The sequence below is a fragment of the Muntiacus reevesi genome, chromosome 3 (genome assembly GCF_963930625.1).
Source record: "Muntiacus reevesi chromosome 3, mMunRee1.1, whole genome shotgun sequence".
Classification (NCBI taxonomy): Eukaryota; Metazoa; Chordata; class Mammalia; order Artiodactyla; family Cervidae; genus Muntiacus; species Muntiacus reevesi.
The window spans coordinates 210,405,527-210,428,733 of record NC_089251.1 but is presented as its reverse complement, the minus strand read 5'-3'; the positions used below and the strand labels follow the sequence as shown (position 1 = coordinate 210,428,733).

Sequence of the window (23,207 nt, the reverse complement as noted above, 5' to 3'; positions counted from 1 at the left end):
TGAGTAGGTGATTATAAATTTAGTGCTTTTTTCCCCTCCTGTCTAGATTCTGACCTCACTTCTTATGTTTGGAGAATATAGATGTCAAAAGGGTCAATTAGTTCATTTCTCTACTCTTCGGTGATGCTTGATTAACTGGCAACTCCAGTCTGAGAAGCTGAATCTGTAAGCACCGTGAGGAATTCACAGTAGGCCAGCACTCCACAACAACGCAGTGTAACCTGGGTTATGAACCAGACAACTAGGCAGGCTTGGTTCAAGGCTATTTTCTGAGCCTGGGTCTACAATGGTCCCAGTTAAACATTTGAGTTACTAAGTATCTATCCAATAAACTGATTTTTTGCTTGAATTAGAGTTGACTATTACAGTTTGCAACTAGACAGTGTGACTACTACACATGGTTTTTGCCCATTTTTTCTGCACTGAACATGGATTTATTATTCATAATAAAACTAATTAAGGTAAAAAATGATCACAAACAATATGTGATATATTGCTTAAATGACTAGAATGATTTGAAATTTAAAACTATCCACTACTGAATTTTTTAAAGTATGACCCTCAAATTCAATTCCTAAGCTTTTATGACTAAGTCCTTTCCCTCTAACTATAGAAAAACTTCTTTGATAACGAGACAAGACTCTGAAAAAGGCTCTTCATTTCCTCTTTCACTATTAAAGGTGCCTTTTCAAAAGCATTGTGCCCACAGTATTTGCTCATCACTGTTTGATTTACATGGTGTGCCACATGCACCATCTTACCCTCAACTTATTTCTGTGTCCTTCAATCACTTGTTCCTTTGCTGACTGACTCCTCATCACAATATAGATTTGGAAGAAATATTTAATAATTAAAACCTTCACATTTCTATCAGGTCAGTTTATTGTACTCCCCCTAAAATTTACTCTAAGTAAAATTCAAATAAATGACCCCAGTGGAGGCCACAATCATTACCTGTATCCAGCCCACATGGTTTCTGGCTTGCTCCTGCATTCTCGCCATGAGAGCCACCTTCTGTTTCCCTCAGTAAACTTTCCAAGCTCTTTCCTGCATTGAGGTGCTTTGCACAGGCTCTTCCTTGCACCTTCCACGGTCCTTCTCTCATTCTCTGCCTGCTAAATTCTTCCCTGATTGAGACTCAGAATAAATACCCTTTCCTTTGAGAAGACTTTGCTGATGGCACACAAATCTAAACTAGTCACTCATTTTACTGTCAATACGTCCTATACTTTTCCTTCAAATTATCCCATAATGTATAATTCTAAGTTTACTTGGGTGATTAGTTCATCTATTTTATTTAATTAGACTACAAATGCCGAGAAGGCAGAATCTGTCAGTTTTACTTACTTCAGTATCTTCCTCTTAGCATAGTGTCTGGCACATATAATAAATATCAATTTTAAAAGATATCCACTTTACAGTCTCCCTTAAGTGACTTTAAGTTAAAAGTATTATTATTTCTACAATTTACGTGAGAGTAGTAAAGAAGGCAAAAGGAGAAGAGGGTAGTTGAGGATGAGATGGTTAGATAGCATCACTGACTTAATGGACATGACGAATTTGAGCAAACTCCGGGACATAGTGAAGGACAGTGAAGCCTGGCGTGCTGCAGTCACAGCATGAGGTCGCAAAGTTGGACACAATTTAACAACTGAACGACAAAATATGAATATATATATTTTAAAATAACCAAATAGTTTAACAAATGAGATAGTTTTTATATCAGCACTGTTTATATTTTCCAAATATTTTGCTATCAGTGATGAAGTTTTCCAACCCCTACATTTTCTCGTGAAACAGTTGTTTTTATTCTTTAAGTTCAGTAGTTCCTCTACAAAAACAATTGGGTAACCTATAAGGTCACCCTTGTGTCTCTTATTTAAGTCTTAATTTTGAAAAAGTGGCCAGGAAAAATGCAAAAAATTGTTAAGTCTGGGTCATGGACATATGAAAATTTGTGTTATATGACAATGTCTGTGCTTTTCAATGTTTAAAATGTTTCCCCAAAGTAGGCCAAAAATCACTTCTATAAGTGATTCCTTATACATTAAGTGTATTAATGTACACTTAATTACATTAATGTATTAATGAAATTATTATATATTATTTTGCATTATACATTACATTAATGTATTATATTAATATACACTTAACGCATTAAGTGTATTATATATGTTTTACATATTACTTTAAACCCTCTTTTACTTCTTAAGTTACAGAGGAAAAAAAAAATAGACAGACAGATTATTACATGTAGGTCTCTATTTCCAGTACTACATTTGTTCCAGGAGGCTGCAGTATTATAAAACACAGTAAAATCAACTTCAAATAGGATTTTAAAAGTCCCATAATTCAAATGATATAATGAAAGTCACACCTAATGGGATCTTCACAGGCACCAAATGGTAACTTGCCAAATTCCAGGCCTCCCACTTCTCCTCCTACAAGGGCATCTATATCTAAAGAAGAAAAAAAAAATTTCCACAAGTTAGCCAAAAGTGGAGAAATAAGAATTTAAATCTAGTTATGTCAACCTTTTGAGAGATTATAGATTTTAAATTGTCTACATTAAGACACAGCAAGTTAGAGAGCAAGCGGTCAAATATTAGACTTCCTCTAAGAATGTTAGAGTAAAAAAAAAAAGGAAAGTTATAGTAAAAGGATACATTTAATTCCTGTTTGTAAAGTGCTGTATTCAAGCCTGCATTCTAAATTTTACCCTTCTGAAATAGTCCTTATATACTATTCAAGAGAATACTATTCTTGTAAATTTAAAAATTTAAATTTAAAAATTTAAAAATTTTCTAAGTATGTGATTTATGTCATCTAAAAGAACAATTAAATGAGTATTAAAAAATTTAATCATCAACCTACATTCATCAGTTTTGCTGTTAATAATTTCAGAATAGCCCAAATTAGTCATCATTAATAAAACTTTATTTAAGTTGACAGTACATGGAAATATCTGAAGCACAGAAAAGAATTTCCATTCCATTATGAATGGTATCTGAGATTAGAGGAAAATTTAGAAGGTAAAAATCACCCCTTAGTTTCATCCCTCTTGAAGAAGTAATAAACACTTCTAGAAGACATCAAAGATTTGTCTTCAAAGTAATACAAATGGTTGATTTTAATTATTCACACTACACTATGAATTACTGAAGTCTACTCGAGTTATGAACACTTACAGATTCACTAAAATCATGTTTGACAAAATACCTACACCCTAACTAAATTATTAAAATTAGCATTAAATATGGTTCAATTACTTGAGTTAGTAAATTTTCTCAAGTTCATTCCATTTTTCCAACTAAAGCATGCTTACAACAGAGATAAAAATAACTAGTTTTATTGTAAAATGTGAATTAAGAACTTCAAAATTTATAATGAGCACATGTTTAAAATCAGTGAGCTAGGGCTTCCATGGTGGCTAAGTGGTAAAGAATCCATCTGCCAACGTGCAGGAGGCACTGGTTTGATCCCTGATCTGGGAAGACCCCACGTGCCACAGGGCAACTAAGCCCGTGCGCCACAAGAGAAGGCACCGCAAGTAGAAAGTAGCCCCGCCTCGCCAGAACTAGAGAAAAATCTGAGCAGCAACCAAGACCCAGCACAATCAAAAATAATTTTTTTAAAACCTTAGCAAGCTAAAAATTATTACTGGACTATGACTGTACAAAACTTTAATTAAATTAAAAGGTAAAAAGCAACATTGTAGAATGAAAGGATGATGCAACTTGGAGTGTGACCAGGATTTAAATGTGAACTTTAGTACTTGGTGACCATGTCACTTTGAGTCAGTTACCTTTGTTTTCTAAGAAAAATAATACTTGTCTCATAAAGTGAAGTGAAGTGAAAGTCACTTAGTCGTGTCCGACTCTTTGTGGCCTCATGAACTGTATAGTCCCTGGAATTCTCCAGGACAGAATATTGGAGTAGGCAGCCTTTCTCTTCTCCAGGGGATCTTCCCAATCCAGGGATTGAACCCAGGTCTCCTGCACTGCAGGCAGATTCTTTACCAAGTTGAGCCACAAGAGAAGCCCAAGAATACTGGAGAAGGTAGCCTATCCCTTCTCCAGTGGATCTTCCTGACCCAGGAGTTGAACTGGGGTCTCCTGCATTGCAGGCAGATTCTTTACCAACTGAGCTATGAGAGAAGCCCCACTTGTCTCATAAGTAAATGAGAATTACATGAAACAGTACATAAAATGCACAGTGTCTAGCCCATATTACAAGTTCAGTCTCTTCCCCTTAAAAGGGAGAATATTAAAAATTTATGTGACTTTCAATCCACTGAGGAAGAAGTTAATATTTTGATACTCATTTTTAAAAACTTGCAATAGAACATTAACAAAGGCCTTATTGGCAATCAGAAGTATAATGTTAAGATTCTCATTCTTGAACTTTTTAGATCATCAACAGACAATACTATCTGGGGAAATCTTTAAAATCTGACTATTAATAGAATGGCTTTTGAAAAAAGGAAAAGGAAGGTTGGAACTGAAACTTCAAAACTAGAAGCCAACTATAAATTGTCTGGTGGGTACTGTTTGAGAACTAAAATTACCAAAACAAATATTTGAGTCTTCTAATAGAAATCTCAGTTTGGCTTTAATTTCCCTCTGCTATAGTTAGATGTAGTTCTCTTATTGCACATTAAGAATTTCAAATTATTCAGTGGTATATAAAATAGTAGTAGTACATAAAATCACCAAAAGCTAAATATACTATGTTAATTTTAGCATCATCCTAAAACTATCAATTTACTATTTTCAATCTTATAAAAAACCAACCAACCACTTGGAACAGAAATAAAGAGTAAAGAATATTATTTTATTATAATGTAATTCTGAGGGAGGTAGAATGAAAAATGTTTTCGGGCTAATAAAATCCTTCTATGATTTATAAATTGACACTAAATTTCTTACTAGATATACTTGAATATGATTACACTTATATGTGAGAGAAACATCCAGGAACCTAAACCTCACTTGCTTAGGCTAAATGTCCACCAGGCTGAGCTTCTCTAAAACTTAGGTAATGTCTGTTTATATCTGTGTTCCTGGCAGGAACAAATTTATAGGCTAAAAATCAATGACTACTAAATAAATCAGTACAACAATGGCGAAGTAGGTAAAATGATTTTTATTTTTATAAAAACGCAAGTTAAAGTAAAATATTCTATAGCTCTTCCCAGCATATGTGTACATATACATTTCTTTTTTTTTCTTTTCTGCTTTCATTATTTAGCCCTCTTCTTCAAACTCTACTTTCTATAAGGTTCTGTGCACGTCTGTTCTCCGTGTAGGAGAGAGGTTTTTCTTCTTATATTCTGAAAGCAGACATTTTAATCATTCATTACGTACTAATTTTCAGCATACAATGTTCCATAGCAAGGGAATGCTTTATAAATAATATTTTTTTCAATGACAGATTGTCAAGTAGAGCGTAATTGACAGAGTAACTGTCTAGAGTAATTCTAGAGTTGTCTCTAGAACAACCTACAATTTTCAAGAGAAAAAAAGTGATAAGGGCAATGAAATTAGCAACACTATATACATTAAAAATGAGTTACAAATATTTCAAACACTTTAAACACACTGTTAAATACTTTTAATTTCTGAATATAGTTCTAAATTATCTCACCCGGAGGTTGCTGAGGCCAAAAATACTGCTGCCAATCTTGAAGTACATAGGTAAACCGTATAGCAATATTAACTGGAGGCAGCGGAGTTAAAGGACATCCCTAAGAAGTAAATGCAAAGACAATATCATGAAATGTTAGTACTATTGTAATACCAGACCCAAATTTCAAGCTACTGAAATAGATGAATTATTACCTTTATGACACCGGGATTTTCAGATTATAGTGTTAGATATGGCACACATATACCAGCCATAAAAAATGTATGTATGACATTCTAGCCATTAAAAAGGAAAACTAAGTCACTGAAGTTATTAGAGCCAAAGGTGTGGAATTTAGGAAATCATTTTCATAGGGGAAATTCTCACAGCCTAAAACCTTGAGAGATAAATTAATGCCAGGAAACAAATTACATTAAAATAAAGCTGCTTAACTCTTTGACATAAATCACAGCGAGATCCTCCATGACCCATCTCCTACAGTAATGGAAATAAAAACAAAAATAAACAAAAGGGACCAAATTAAACCTAAAAGCTTTTGTACAATGAAGGAAAGTACAAGCAAGGTGAAAAGCAACCCTCAGAATAAGAGAAAATAATAGCAAAGGAAACAACTAACAGAGGATTAATCTCCAAATTATACAAGCAGGTCATGCAGCTCACTACCAGAAAAACAAACAATCCAATCAAAAATTGGGTAGAAGACCTAAACAGACCTGTCTCCAAAGAAGACATACAGAGGGCCAACAAACACATGAAAAGATGCTCAACATCACACATTATTACAGAAACGCAAATCAAAACTACAATGAGGTATCATCTTAGACTGGTCAGAATGGCCATCATCAAACAGTCTACAAACCATAAATGCCAGAGAGGGTGTGGAGAAAAGGGAACCCTCATGCACTGTTGGTAGGAATGCAAATTGATAACAGCCACTATAGAAAACAATATGGAGATTCCTTAAAAAACTAGGAAAAAAACTACTATACGACCCAGCAATCCCACTACTGGGCATATACCCTCAGGAAACCATAACTGAAAAAGACACATGTACCCCAATGTTCACTGCAGTACTATGTACAATAGCTAGAATATGGAGGCAACCTAGATGTCCATCAACAGATGAATGGATAAAGAAGTTGTGGTACATATACACAATGGAATATTACTCAGCTATAAAAAGGAGTGCATGAGTCAGTTCTAATGAGGGGGATTAATCTAGACCCTATTATACACAGTGAAATCAGAAAGAGAGACAAATGCTGTATATTAACGTGTATACATGAAATCTAGAAAGATGGTACTGATGACCCTATTTACAGGGCAGCAAAGCAGACAGATACAAAGAACAGAATTTTGGTCACAGGGGGAGAGGGAGATGGTGGGAAGACTTGAGAGAGTAGTGTTGAAACATATACATGACCAAATGTACAATAGATAGCCAGTGGGAATTTGCTGTATGATGCAGGAAACCCAAAGTCAGTGCTCTGGACAATCTAGAGAGGTAGGATGAGGAGGGAGGTGGAAGGAAGGTTTAAGAGGGGGGGGACATGTGTATGCCTGTGGCTGATTCATACTGATGTATGGCGGAAATCATCACTATATAGTAAAGTAATTATCGTCCAATTAAAAATAAATTTAAAAAAAATAAACTTTCAAAAAAAGTTGTTTAAACTACTACCAGGAAGAGATATTATATTCTATTAAGTAAAATACTATTTCAAAATATCTTACACAATTTTAATTACACAAATATAATTTTTTACTAGTCTCTTCAGCCATGTTGAATGTAAAAAAATGTGAATCTTTTTTAAATAAGGTAAAACTGCTATAAAATGTAAAACTAGGTTTAAAATGTCTTTTTTTCCCTTTGAAATGAAAATAAACTCAAAGCCAGTCTTGAATATTTAACTAGAATGTTAGACAGTGACAAATGGTCACTCATGCAAAATAGTTTATATTAATGAATCAGAAAATTAAGATCTATCTTTATACTCATTAATAATAATAAAAATTAATAATATCCAAACATCTCATGATCTCAGCTTCCCTTAATAACAGTTAAGCTATATTAATGTGGAATAGGAATTAAATATGCATAAGCATGACCTAGTGAGCTTGTAAAAATGCAGATTCAACAATATCCTGCATATCTACCCAGTTTCCAGGTGTTTCTGATACTGCTGGTCAGGAGAAATAACACAGACCCTTAAGCTCAGCAGCAGCAGCTATAAATGTCATTAGTAACTTTAACTGAATACAAACTCAATCTCAAGATAGCTGCCAAAAAAAAAGAGCTAATTCAGTTTTGGGCTGCTGTGTGTCCTATAGAAGCAAGGTAAGATTCTGGCTGGTCAGAATTAATTACTTTTTACTTAGGTTTAGGTACCAAATAAGCATTCACCAGTAAATCTAGACCCAGTAATGATCTAGAAACCATACTTTGACACATAACCTCTGTTCCAGTCACATAGCAATGCTGGCAAATCCAGAAAGAGATGACCAAAAAGAAACAGCTAGGACCAAACACGACATAAATATCTTCACGGACCTTAGAAAAGGAATAGAAAAGGTACAGAAAACTGAAAGCATTAAGTGGGACCCAAGACACATGCTTGCTAAGTTCCAGGTGACAGCCAGGATTATGGACTACATTAAATGGATCCACAAGTACTCAGCCCAGACTGAGGGTACTACAAAGACTCTCTGCTTAAGGCAGACATGTGGACAGAGTACTCTAGCTTGGGGCAGTGGCTGTGCTGGAGGTATCAGGCTAGAAAAAGTTGTGTGATCTGGGGAAAAACCCACTCCTATGATCCAAGCAAGCAATTCAATGATTCCAAGACTCCATGTTCAATACCACAATATCAACACCGAGCAAGAGGCTTCAAACACCATTTTAAGACAGGCTTCTAAAATAGTCTACAGATAAGAAGCAATCACAAAATTATAAAACCACTAGAGAAGATAGGAAAGCTTAACTACAAAAAGATGACATTCAAAATGAGCCTGCAAACAAAACTTCCCCAGAACATGAAGAAATAAATACAGTTCTAAGAAAGATAAATATCCAAATCAGAATATAAAACCATGAAACATAAAGAACATCTGATAGAATGAAGAATGTCTAAATTGAAAAATGAAACACTACGGTATGAGAGCGCTTTCAAACATTTAAAGGATTGTGGCAAAAGAGGATTTAAATTTAAACTTTATGTGACTCCAAGGACAACTGCCCTCTGCTGCCACTCTGCCAAGGAAACCTTTTCAAAATATTAGATTCATGTGAAAATGAAATAAATTGCCATTGTGGGGCTAAAGTGTCTTGGAACACTTCCAGTAGATTTAAAGGGTAATATTTATAAAGATAGCTTTATAAAGACAGTATAAGATAGTTGCATATTAAGTAGTTTTATGTAATACCAATAAAGTACCCAAAAATGTCTCAATTATTTTAAGTTCAACTCTTATCATATCAACTGTCATATTTAGACCAGTGAGGTTTGTAAAAGTTCTGAAAGATGATGTAATAAACTGATTACGAACACTTTTTTTTTTACAGTCATATTCTAAGTCAGGCTTCACAAATTAATGTGGTCCCTAATTTCAGTAAGAAGCTGAGTTACGTAGAGGAGTAAAAGATCCATGAAAATAACTTTCACTAATGTTTTTAAAAAGAGGAATAAAACATTAATATTTGCATCTGACTAGAATTTTATCTAAAATAATTAAACATAATTGAAGACTTGGTGAGAACAAAGGAAAACTAATGGGGTAGAAACAGCACATATTTGTCTTTTTCAAAAATTTCTCAAAGCAACACATGAAGAATTAAGTAGTATTTAAGACAGCATTTCAAGGCCCAGAAAGGTTTTGGAAAAAAAGTTGCATATAGACAGGGAACTTTCTAAAAGACATACTCCTATCATTTGTTTAATGGAGATAATCACAAGAAACAGTTAACAATAGTTATTTTGAGGAAAGGGACTAAGGATATAAAGAAGTTTTTACCTCTTTAATTTCTTAACCTGGTACATGTACTTTTTTAAAATGTCAAATAGATTCATCTTTTTAGTGATAATTCTAGCACCATGCTATTTATAGCCTCAACACTGAAAACATACTTTTATGAAGTTCTAATCCTGAATATCTTTCTACAAACAATATATGTTAAAAAAAAAAAGAAATTTCAGCATTTTCTTATTTTTCAAAATTTGTAAACCTTCAGAAAGGTTGCAAAGCTAGCATAATGAATACGCACATGATTTTTTTGACTGAAAGTTTTGAAAGTAAATTGCAAGTATCATGGCAATTCACCTCTAAATACTTCAGCATGTAATTCCTATGAATGAGGACATTATCCTATGCAACTATAACACAATTATCACACTCAAGAATTTTAACACTGATATTATTTTCTAATATATAGTCCATATTAAAACTGTCCCAAATGTGTCCTTTATGGCTATTTTGCTGTGATCAAGATCACACACTGCCTTTAGTTGTTACATCACTTTAGTCTCTTTTAAGCTAAACAGCTCCCAGTCTTTGTATTGCCTATCTTGAAACTGCTATTTTTAAAGAGTCTAGGACAGCTACTTTGTAAAGTAGCACAGGCAAGTCCCCCATATCTCTGTTATAGTGCTTTTAGAGAAAAATAAAGATGTATTGAGCACATCCAAGTTAGCCCTGCTGCCCTCAGTCATAGCATTATAAGCCAGATTAATTTTAAACATCAAATAGACCCTTGGGGCGGGGGGAGAGCAATTCAGAACCCAAAGCGTTCACATCTCAGTCGCTCATAGTCAGAGTCCCAAACAAGCAGCTACATAGATGCTCACTCACACGGGGGAGGGTTGGCAATATTACTGTTAGAGAAAAAGGAATATAAAGAGTTAATACAGTATCTAAATGTTAACCAACCGAACAACCAAAACCAGTTTTAGTGTTTGTACACTAAAAACTAATTGGCTATTTGTTTCTTTAGATACACACAGTAATTTTTATAATCGATTACATCTTTCTTCTAAGTAATTATATGATCAATATTAGAGAGAAATATTTCTATGAAATCAATGGATCCCAGATAAGACAAAGTATCAATGCCAACTCACGATCTTTGATTTGAAGATATCCAGCAGACCTGATAAATGAGTATACTGATTTGGCACTTTTCGAAGATGAACCATTTCAAAATCAGTTCGGACACCAGGACCCTGACATTCACCCACATACATTCTTCGCCATTTGTGATGAATTTGCACAAAGAGTGGCACCTGGCTGTAGGATATAATTAACAAGAATAGACTGTAAGTTCATTAACATTGAATAGCTTCTAAATCTCACTTTACAGTATAACATTATTTTAATCTCAAATATTTAAAGAACTAAACAAGGAACATTCCACAGACATATTTACAGCAAAGGCATTATTAGTTTCTTTTCTCCTTACACTAATAAACTGAAGAAATTATTATCAAGTGGCACCGTACAGTCAGAAAATTATTTTTAAATGGCTGAAAAATCGTAAAAAAAGCAGAATAAAAATTTTCTTGACTAAAAGTGATCCTACCATACTAGGATTTTCAAGGTCATATTAAACTTGATTCACAGGTATTAAACAATACAAATTAAACCTACATTAATGATGGATTATATTTTACTTAATCATTTGAAGATATAGTTGTTCCTCCTTATTCAAAGATTTCCATATCTGCAAATTAGCCTACTCACTAAAATCTACCTTAACTTCAAAAATCAATACTTTTAGCACTTTCAGTCATTTGAAACAAAAAATTCAAGTTATCTGAATGCATAGTCCTAGTTGAGGCTCAAGTTTTAAAATTAGATTTTTTTTTTTTTTTTCAAATTATTTTTAATTGGAGGATAACTGCTTTACAGTGTTGTGTTGGTTTCTGCTATACATCAACATGAATCAGCCATAGGTATACATGTGTCCCTCCCCTCCCACCTCCCACTTCATCCCACCCCTCTAGGTTGTTACAGTGCCTGGTTGAGCTCCCTGAGTCGGTCACACAACAAATTCTCACTGGCTATCTATCTGACATATGGTACATGCTTCAGTGCTACCCTCCCAATGGCCCCACCTTCTCTCTCATTGTGTCCACAAGTCTGTTCTCTCTGTCTGCATCCCCACTGCAGCCCCAGAAATAGGTTCACCAGTACCATCTTTCTAGATTCCATGTGTATGTTAATGTACGATACTTATTTGTTCTGCTCTTTCTGACTTACTTCACTTTGTAGGACAGGCTCTAGGTTCATCTACCTCATTAGAACTGACTCAAATTCATTCATTTTCATGGCTGAGTAATATTCCACTGTGTACAGGTAGCACAGCTTCTTTATTCATTCATCTCTTGATGGATATCTAGGTTGCTTCCATGTTCTGATTTTGCATCAAAATTTAAATAGCTTAAACATTTGGAAGCAAAATACAAAAACAGTACAATTTATTCATTTTAAATATTCATGTAATATTTCAGTAAGTTTCCCTTTAGATATAATTTCCCTAAAGACTTCATTGTGTTGGTCCTTACATATCATATTCCAATATAATAATGTACAAACACTAATCCTATATTAATCAAAAACCTAATATTTAGTAAGCAGTTTCCTTCATAAATTTTAATTTAAAATAGTTCTTAAAACTCATGTCTAGGTGTTTTGAAATGTCCACCTACCAGCCAGTGTTTCCCAGAGCAATAGACACGGAGCTCAGAAGAAGGTTGCACTTAGACTCACTGAGGACAGCATCACTGTTTGCAGCAGGCGCTATCACCACAAACTCCCGGAGGCCATACCTTAAAAAAAAAAAAATCACTTCTATTAAACAGGAATGAATGTCAGAACACAAAAATCTATTATTTGGGAAACATGAAAAATATTTCCCTTAAAGAAAGTTAGGTTTGAACCACAGGTCTTTCTTTCTTTCCTTCTTAAATGGCAACTGAACCTATAAAACCTGAATTTCCTTCATTTGGCACAAAATTCACATCATTCATTTAATATTTTCTCTCCATTTTTTACAAATTAGCAGCGATTTGCTGAAATTACAAAGAAAAAAAATTAAGTAACCAGTTTTGTCTTAAAAGTTAGGTTTCAAAAATAAAACGTGAAAGCCAGCACTGACTTCTTGCATTAATTAGCTGATAACATTAAGTCCACTAATGTGGAGAGATAAAGTTTAATAGATTCCCTAAACGTCAAGAAAATAACTATCAGTCATACTTGTGCTATCCAAGTAAGAACATGATTTACTCTTGTTGTTTAGTTGCTAAGTTGTGTCTGATTTTTTTTTTTTTGGCAACCCCATGGACTGTAGCCCGCCGGCTCCTCTGTCCATGGGATTTCCCAGGTAAGAATATTGGAGTGGGTTGCCATTTAATTCTCCAGATTTACTCTAGTATCACAATTAAAGAATTATTATATTCTTTCACTCAATAATACATATTAGATAGGAATCACAAAATTATCAGAAAATGGCTTACTCTTGCTATGGTATCTTACAATAATGGAAACTTCTCATTTAGTTGACAAGTCGATTAAAAACCACAAATCTGCAGCCAAAATTTATAAAAACATTAAGGTCAAACAGGTAATCTTGCTTCCTGAAAATTCCTGTCCTATTCACTCCCCATTATGTTTTTATTTTAAAATATTTTTAATATAAATTTATAAAAGGCATTATTCATTTGCCTATTTTAACTCTACACAAAGTAGAGTTAAATGAATACTTCTTTCTATGAACAGTCTTAAGAAATTCCCCAAAACAGCAGCAAAAAAGATTTAAATTTTTTTTAAAATCCAACCATAATCTGTTTATTATTTAGATGACAAAACTTCATTTCATCTTCTCACCTCTCCTCCACCCTCCTACCCCTGAAATCAAAATCAGTTATGTAGAAGTAGCATCAAATACTGCAAAGAACCCAGGGCTGTGAATTTTAGGCTCTAAATCTATTTAAATACAGTTTTTTTCTTTCTTAATATGCTTGGAAGAAAGAAAACAAAAGCACTTATTTGCCTTGGTATCCCCAGGAACTAGAGTGAAACTGCTGTCAACAGTTCTTGGTCATTCTTCCAGAACTGTTCCATCTGTTCACTGACCCATCCTATCCTCAAAAAAGATTAGATTAATATACTTTCTGTACCTTCTTTTCAAAGGCTCATCTCCCCTATTGGTCAGTACTTTGTTTCCAGTTTTATGCTATTGCAACAATACTGCAACAATTTCTACAGGGTATAATTGTGGGACAAATTCTTAGAAGTTGTGGATAAAAGAACACCTTGAACATCTTTAACACTGATAACTGTTGCCAAACTACCCCCTCCATACACATAAAATTGTGCCAATGTATACTCCTGTTCACAAGAAATAAGCCACAGAGAACTGCTTCCTATTTATCTGCAATAAAATTTAATCCTCATTGTCTTTGTTTCCACTACCTGGAATGTTTTCCCTACTCTGTCATCGTGGAACATCAATAGATTCTTTTTTGTTTTTTGAAGATTTATCTCAAATAACACTCCATTACCTCTGTTAAATATGCTCTCTTCTTTGATTTCAAACATATTTTCCCTATCACTATTATCTTTAAAAGATCAATGCATACAGGTGGTCAACAGCACATGCAAAGATGCTAAACATCACTAATCATCAGGGAAATACATATCAAAACAACGACATATAACCTTATATTTTTTAGAGTGATTATCATCAAAAAGAAAAGAAAAACTATTACCAAGAACACAGAAAAAAAAAAGGGAACCCTCAAACACTGTTGGTGGGGATATAAACTGGTGCAGCCAGTAGGAAAAACAGTATGAAAGTGTCTCCAAAAAATTTAAAATGGAACTACCTTATGACCCAGAAATTCTATTTCTGGGTCTTTATCCAAAGAAAATGAAAACACTAATTCAAAAAGTTATGTGCCCCCATGAACACTTCAGCATCACTTAGAAAAGCCAAGATATGGAAACAACTTAAGTATCCATTAATGGGTGAATGAATGAAGAAAATGTGGTGTATGTATATGCAGGACAGAGGAGCCTGGTGGGCTACAGTCCACAGGGTCACAGAGTCAGACACGACTGAAGCGACTAAGCATGCACGCATACACACAACAGATTATTATTCTATCATGGAAAAAACTGAAACCTTACCATGAGCAACAACGTGCATGGATGTGAGGACATTGTGCCAAGTGAAACAGGTCAGACAGAGAAAGACGAAATAACACAGGATCTCACTTACATATGCAATAAAAACAAACAAACACAATGCACCAAGCTCCTAGATACAGACAACAGATTGGTGGCTGCCAGAGGTGGTGTGTGACAGGTGGTGGAAATGGTGGAGAGAGCAAAAGATACAAATCTCCAGTTATAAAGAAAGTAAATTATGGGGGTGTAATGTGCAGCATGGTGACTATGGTTAAGAATACTGTACTGTGCATCTGAAAGTTGGTAACAGAATAAATCTTAAAAACCTTAAAAGTTCTCATCACAGAAGAAAATTCTGTAACTATGTATGCAGACGAATATTAACAGGACTTATGATCCTACGTACCATACCCTCTGCTCACAAAAGAGCTCATAAATTTACATTTGGACATAAATGTCTGCTAAGATTAATGTTTGTGTCATTTCTATGACTATTTTTTTAAAATAAATAGCAATTAATCAATGGACTAAATTTCTAATGAGGGTTTCAGGATTAGCCATTGGAAGGTATTTAAAGGGTAGGTATAAAAGGAGCCAGAGAGGGAGGGAGGTGGAAGGGGGATTCAGGACGGGGGACACATGTAAATCCCATGGCTGATTCATGTCAATGTATGGCAAAAACCACTACAATATTGTAAAGTAATTAGCCTCCAACTAATAAAAATAAATGGAAAAAAAAATAAAATAAAAGGAGGCAGAGAGAAGCAGCCAACAAGTCACATCATTAACATTCCCTTATAGCTCAGTTGGTAAAGAATCTGCCTGCAATGCAGGAGACCCAGGTTCAATTCCTGGGTGGGAAAGACCCCCTGGAGAAGGAAATGGCAACCCACTCCAGTATTCCTGCCTGGAGAATCCCATGGACAGAGGAGCCTGGCAGGTTAGAGTCTATGGGGTCACAAGAGTCGGACACGACTTAGTGACTAAACCACCACCTTGCCTAGACTATAAAACTTGATCATGAAACTGTAAGCAAGTGCCTGTGTCCCTGTCTTTTAAAGAAAGAGGCTTTTATTTTCGTCTCCTAGACCTCCCCTGGGTCTCCAAAGGCTGGCTTGAGCATTAATTATCAGGATATGTGAACGTGTAGAAACCAAGAAAAGATGTTGGGTTGGGAAACATAACAATTTAGATTATAAATCAACCACATAGTAGAGTCATCAAACTCCCCGTTCCTTGAAACATATAAAGGTCTGACACACATTCCTAAGTTGTTTTTATAGAAATCAGACCCCACGATGAAAACTGCTGACTGCAAGCATGAAGCCCACAAACTGATTGGTGTCAGAAAATTGATGACGTGTAAAACTTTACCTTGATGCCAACCAACCCAAGAGCTGAGCACAAACTGATCACAGACCATGCGGCCCGCTCCCTCACAATGCCCTTGAAAACCCTTCCCCGAAAGCTATCATGAAGCTGGGTCTTTTGATCATGAGTTTCCCATTCTCCTTGTTTGGTGCCCTGAAATAACACTGTACTTTCCTTCACCACAACCCGGTAACAGTAAATTGGCTTTGCTGCGCGGACCCACATCCAGATTCATTAATATCATGTCCACGACTAGTTTTACAAAATATTTTTTAAAAAGTTAAACAGGGTTAATGCTAACCTGGCAGATGCTTGATATAAAAACTGAAACTAGGAGATAACAAAATAGAAATAGATTGATAAACTTGAAGCATCGAAACTCAGCATTTGACATAAATGTTCTATTTTTTTAAAAGTCTGATTAATCATATATTAAGTTTTTCTCATTCTGACAATCTTTACTCATTGTCTATGTATAGTATAAATATTTTGCATTATACTTCAAATTTTGAGGGTCTGCTTTATTAACTTTCAGTTCAGTTCAATCGCTCAGTTGTGTCCCACTCTTTGCAACCTCATGAACTGCAGCATGCCAGGCCTCCCTATCCATCACCAACTCCCAATGTTGGGTGAGTCCACCCAAACCCATGTCCATTGAGTCGGTGATGCTATCCAACCAACTCATCCTCTGTCGTCCCCTTCTCCTCCTGCCCTCAATTTTTCCCAGCATCAGGGTCTTTAGTTCAACTTAGAAAAACTTATGTGTATGTTATTCTTCAGTTGCTAAGAAGCTTCATGATTAACTTGTATTCCTGAAAGTAAGAATTTTTAACAATTATAATTTCAAAATTCTATTTAAAAAATATGAGAACATTATGAAATCTTGTTAAGATGCCTAGTTCACATTAGACTCCAAATACACAGACACCATCTCATCTTTTGCCATTCTCAACCCTCAGCTTACCCCAAGGCTTCCCAAACTATGTGCAGGCTTCAAGTTAAATTAGGCATCATCACCTCTACTAATGCTCTTCTTCTGCCTTGAGTATCTTTTTATCTAAACTCACCTGGCTTATTCTCACTTGCCTTGCAGGATTCAGGTGAGGTTATCACCTCTCCTGGAAACATTTTCCTTTAAAGAGAGTAACATCAATTTCACACAATCTCTTTCAAAAAACAGAAGAGAACAAAATACTTCCCAACTGATGTTATGAGGCCAGTGTTTCTCTGATATCAAAACCAAAATGTAAGAAAACTGTAGGCCAATATTTCTCATTAACACAGACACCAAAATCCTCAACAGGGGCTTACCTGGTGGTTCATGGTAAAGAATCTGCCTGCAATGCACGAGACCCAGATTCAATCCCTGGGTTGAAAGATCCCCTGAAGTAAGAAATGGCAACCCACTCTCATATTCTTGTCGGAGAATTCTATGGACAGAGGAGCCTAGCAGGCTACAGTCCATGGGGGTCACAAAGAGTCGGACATGACTGAGTTTGACTACTACTACTACTACTACTAAAATCCTTAACAAAATATTAGAATATCAAATCCAGCTATAGAAGTAAAAATTATGCAAATCAATGCAAGTTAAACCACAAAGAAGTAGAAGTAGAGTTCATCCTGGCAGTGTGAAGCTAATTAGCTATCTAAAAAATCAACCCACGTAGAAACAAAAGATCCTATCAATTTAAGTAGAAAACACATTTCACAAAATTCAACATCCATTCATATAAAAGCTCCCAGCAAACTAAGAACAGAACTTTCCCAACCTAGTAAAGAGTATCAATGAAGAAACTATATCTGACGTCAAATTTCATGGTAAAAGACTAAACAAGATTAGGAGCAAAACAAAGATGTCCACTCTCACCATTCATATTCAGTATTTTACTGGAGCCTTAGCCAGTTTAAAAAGGCAAGGGACAAAACAGAACCACATATTGGAAAAGAAGAAGTAAAACTATGCCTATTCATATGACTACTTACAAAGAAAATTCAAAAGACACCACAAACCTCTTCCTAGAGCTAATAACTGAATTTAGTAAGGTCACAGGATATGACCTCAAGGCACAAAAATTAGTCACATTCCTACATACTAAGAACAAAGCACTGGATATGAAAAAATTGTAAATAATACCATTACAATAGCTCATTTTAAACAAGTAATAATTAGATATACACCTAATAAAAAATATACAGGATTCATATGCTGAAATCAAAGAAGACCTAAATAACTGGAGACCAACTGTGACCATAAAGTGGAAGACCCAGCATATAAACATATCAATTCTCCACCAAAATAATCTACAGACTCTAGGCAATTCCAATCAAAATCCCAACGAGACTTTTTGTAGATATATACCAATCCTAAAATGTAAATAGAAAAGCAAAGGAGCTAGAATAGGCAAAACGAATTTGAAAAAAAATTTAAAAAAGGAAAAGGAAAGGGACTATTTAATGTAAACACTTATAAAACCAAGAGCATCCAGAAATAAATCCACAAAAAATGTGGCCAGTGATCTTTGATAAAGTTGAATAAGTAAGTCTATGAAGGAAACTCTTCAACAAATGCTGTTGGGACAACTAAACATCCACAAGCAAGAAAAGAATATTATACAAAAATCAACTTGAAATGGATAAAAGCTCTAAATATAAAATGTAAAACTTTTAGAACAAAAAATTGACCATGTAATCAAAGTTAATGTCACTAGTGACTAAATCATGATGCTAATATGACCTTCTGATATACAATAGAGGCACTTCACCTTTATGATCTTCTTTCCAAAGTCATAACCCAAATGTAACCATACAATTTTTTTTACTTCAAAAAATATTTTAACGGATACATGTTAAAATTGAGCTCCTGACTCGAAGCGCCGGTCCGACCGGTGGTGGTATCTCGGACCCTGAGATGGAAGCGTGTCCTCGAGGGCCGGGTAACCAACTGTGGGTGACGAGGCGGCGGAGGTGGGTCTCGAGCGCCCCTCCAGGCCTCGAGTACCCCGAGCTGCTGGCGCTCGCTGCTGCCCGCCCCTGCCAGCCCCTCCCAGGAGTGTGTAGAGCGCGTGTGCAGAGGCGTGCGGAGCCAGCGCAGCGAGGACCATGTTGCTTCCGAACATCCTGCTCACTGGGTACACCAGGGGTTAGAAAAACTACATTAGGCAAAGAACTTGCATCAAGATCAGGACTGAAATACATTAATGTGGGTGATTTAGCTCGAGAAGGGCAGTTATATGATGGCTATGATGAAGAGTATGACTGTCCCATTTTAGATGAAGATAAGAGTAGTTGATGAGTTAGAAAATCAGATGAGTGAAGGTGGAGTTATTGTTGATTACCATGGCTGTGATTTCTTCCCTGAACGCTGGTTTCATATAGTATTTGTGCTGAAAACAGATAACAGTATTTTGTACAAAAGACTTGAAAATAGGGGTTATAATGAGAAGAAACTAAAAGATAATGTTCAGTGTGAAATTTTTCAAGTTCTTCATGAAGAAGCCTTAGCATCCTACAAGGAAGAAATAGTACATCAACTGCCGAGCAATAAACCAGAAGATCTAGAGGATAATATCAATCAGATACTGAAATGGATTGAGCAGTGGGTCAAAGATCACAGTTCTTAACAAGAATGGCCACTGCACAATCACTCTTGATATCTCTCTGCTGATGTCACATAAATTATTCAGTTATCAATAAAACTTTCTTATTGAAATTGTGCTGTTAGACTAGGAGGTGGATAGTATAAAGGTTTATGTTTGGGTTTTTTTCTCTATGAGAAAGTTAAACTCGAATATAATGAATAATACTATTAAGGATTGAGAGTTAAAACTGTAAAAGTTTATTACATAAGAAAATCAAGATGATCTCCTAAAATAAAGGTTAAAGGTTAAAGATAAAAAAAAAAAAATTGAGCTCCTTTGCTGTTTTCCTCAAACTACCACATCATTGTTAATTGGCTATACCCTAACATAAAATACAAAGTTCAGGAAAAAAAATTTTTTTTTTTAATTTTTAAATCTCTCAAACTGAATGACATTCTACAAAATTCCTGACTAGTATTCCTCAAAGCTCCAAGTGATCAAAAATGAGAAAAGACTAAGAAATTTTCACAGGAATGTAGACAGAACAATCTAAGGTGACAAGATAACTAAATACAATGCAGTATCCCAGACTAGATCTTTGAATAGAAAATGGATGTTAGTGGAAAAACTAGTTAAATAAAATCTGATGAATGTACCTGACGTGCTGTAGTTCGTGGAGCCACAGAGAGTCAGACATGACTTAGAGACTGAACAACAACAATGTGCCAAGTTTTAACTAATGTCCCAATGTTGGCTTTTCAGTTCTGACACACGTATCATGGTAATATAAACTAACAACGGGGAAAATTGAGAGAAGGATATCCTGCAAGAGTCTGTAACTATCTCTATAACTTTTCTATAAACCTAAAATAAACCACAAATTTTTTAAAGTTTATATATATATATTTTTTAATTAGGAGAAAGCTTTCTGACCTCAAGCAAGTGTTCTCAAGACATGGCACCAAAAGCATGATTCATAATGTAAAAAGCTGATAAACCAAACTGCATCAAATTTTTAAAACTTTATTCTGGAAAAGACACTAATAAAAGAATGAAAAGATAAATTACTGTCTAGAGAAAATATTTGTATTTAGAATACACAACAATAAGAAAACAACTCAATTAAAAAGTGGGCAAAAGACTTGCAGACATTTCATCATAGAGTATATTCATGGCAAATAAACACATGAAAGATATTTAAAATTAAAATTAGGATGAGATATTCTCATTCTAACAACACATCTGTTAGAATGCTGCTGCTGCTAAGTCACTTCAGTCGTGTCGGACTCTTTGCGACCCCATAGACGGCAGCCCACCAGGCTCCGTCGTCCCTGGAATTCTCTAGGCAGGAACACTGGAGTGGGCTGCCATTTCCTTCTCCAACGCAGGAAAGTGAAAAGTGAGAGTGAAGTCGCTCAGTCGTGTCTGACTCTTCGCGGCCCCATGGACTGCAGCCCACCAGGCTCCTGCGTCCATGGGATTTTCCAGGCAAGAGTACTGGAGTGGGGTGCCATTGCCTTCTCTGAAAAATAGCTAAAACTAAAAAAACTGACACCAAGTGCTACTGTGGATACAGAGCAACTGAAACTCTCTTTTGTTGTTAGTCGGAATGCAAAATGGCACATCGCTTTGGAAATCAGTTCAGCTGTTTCATATAAAGTTAAATATACACTTAGCATGTGACTGGGCTTCCATGTGACTTAATCACACCCTAGGTACTTACCCAAGTAATCTAAAAATATATTTTCATATAAAAGATCTACACAAAAATATTTACAGCAGCTCTACTCATAAACGTCCAATCCAAGAAACAGATCTATTATCCATCAACAGGGGAATGAGTAAACAAACTATCCCTACAGTAGAATACTACTAATAGAAAGGAACAAACCATTGATACAAAATTACTTCAAATGATCTCAAAAGTATTACGGTGAGTGAAAGAAGACAGTCTCATATCGTTACTATTTGATTCCATCTCTATGAAACTCCTGGAAGGTCAAAACTTACAGTGACTAAGAACATGTTCAGTTCAGTTCAGTTCAGTCCAGTCACTCAGTCATGTCCAACTCTTTGCTAGTGACTGCCAAATATTAGAATGGAGAAAAGGAGTTTGGAGGAGGTTATAGAACTATCCTATACTCGGTGGTAGCAACTTTAAAAACTATAGGGGACTTCCCTGGTGGTCCAATAATTAAGAATCCACCCTGCAATGCAGGGGACATTGGTTCAATTCCTGGTTGGGGAACTAAGATCTCACATGCTCCCAGGACCACACACTCTGGAGCCTATACACTGTAAAACGCAAAAAAAAAAAAAAAAAGATTCCAAGTACTGCAACTAAGACTCAACACAGCCAAATAAATAAATATTTTTAAAAACTTGTATACAAATGCACATGAAAAAAGAAAAACCTGAAAGCGTTAGTCGCTCAGTTATGTCTGACTTTTTGCAACCCTATGTACTGTAGCCCTTTAGGCTTCCCTGTCCATGGAATTTTCCAGGCAAGAATACTAGAGTAGCCATTCCCTTCTCTAGGGGTCTTCCTGAGCCAAGGATTGAACCTGGGTTTCCTGTATTACAGGCAGATTCTTTACCATCTGAGCCACCAGGGAATGTACATGGTACCATTATTTTCACTCTAATGGCAGAAAGCGAAGAGGAGATAAAGAGCCTCTTGTTGAGGGTAAAAGAGGAGAGTGAAAAAGCTGCCTTAAAACTCAATATTCAAAAAATGAAGATTATGGCATCCAGTCCCATCACCTCATGCATGGCAAACAGATGTGAAAAAAGTGGAAATGGTGACAGATTGTTTCCTTGGGCTCCAAAAACACTGCAGAGTGAAAATGTAGCCACAAAATTAAAAGATACTTGCTGCTTGGAAGAAAAGCTATGAAAAATCTACACAATGTATTAAAAAGCAGAGACATCACTTGCCAACAAAGGTCTGTATAGTCAAAGCTATGGTTTTTCCAGTAGTCATGTATGGATATGAGAACTGGACCATAAAGAAGGCTGAGAGCTGAAGAATTGATACCTTCAAATTGTGGTGCTGGAGAAGACTCTCAAGAATCCTTTCAATTGTTAGGAGATCAAATCAGTCAATCCTAAAGAAAATCAACCCTAAAGATTCATTGGAGAGACTGATACTAAAGCTGAAGTTCCAATACTTTGACTACCTAATGCAAAGAGCCTACTCACTGGAAAAAACCCTGATTCTGGGTAAGAATGAAGGCAAGAGAAAGGGGCAGCAGAGGATGAGATGGTTAGATTGCATCACAGACTCAATAGACATGAGCTCGACCAAACTATGGGAGATAGTGAAGGACAGATGGCTGGTGTGCCACAGTCCGGCAAAGAACTGGACACAGCTTAGCAACTGAACAACAAATGTGCTAAAGTTCAGTGAACATAAAAAAAAAAGTC

At 35.5% G+C, this 23,207-nt stretch overlaps 1 protein-coding gene and 1 pseudogene across 2 annotated transcripts in view; one reads left to right on the top strand and one right to left on the bottom strand.

Moving 5' to 3' along the window:
• RAB3GAP1 (RAB3 GTPase activating protein catalytic subunit 1) overlaps positions 1-23,207 on the bottom strand; it is a 95,928-nt gene that overhangs the window by 40,773 nt on the left and 31,948 nt on the right. Inside the window, exons 6-9 of one of the 2 annotated variants that reach the window (XM_065931445.1) lie at positions 12,348-12,467; positions 10,761-10,953; positions 5,647-5,746; positions 2,378-2,459 (exon numbers count right to left, since the gene is read on the bottom strand). In XM_065931445.1, coding sequence (XP_065787517.1) covers positions 2,378-2,459; positions 5,647-5,746; positions 10,761-10,953; positions 12,348-12,467 — 495 coding nt within the window. The remainder of the gene's footprint in view (positions 1-2,377; positions 2,460-5,646; positions 5,747-10,760; positions 10,954-12,347; positions 12,468-23,207) is intronic. The other variant, XM_065931446.1, reaches the window with a different exon arrangement.
• Positions 19,078-19,976, top strand: LOC136163407 (adenylate kinase isoenzyme 6-like; annotated as a pseudogene).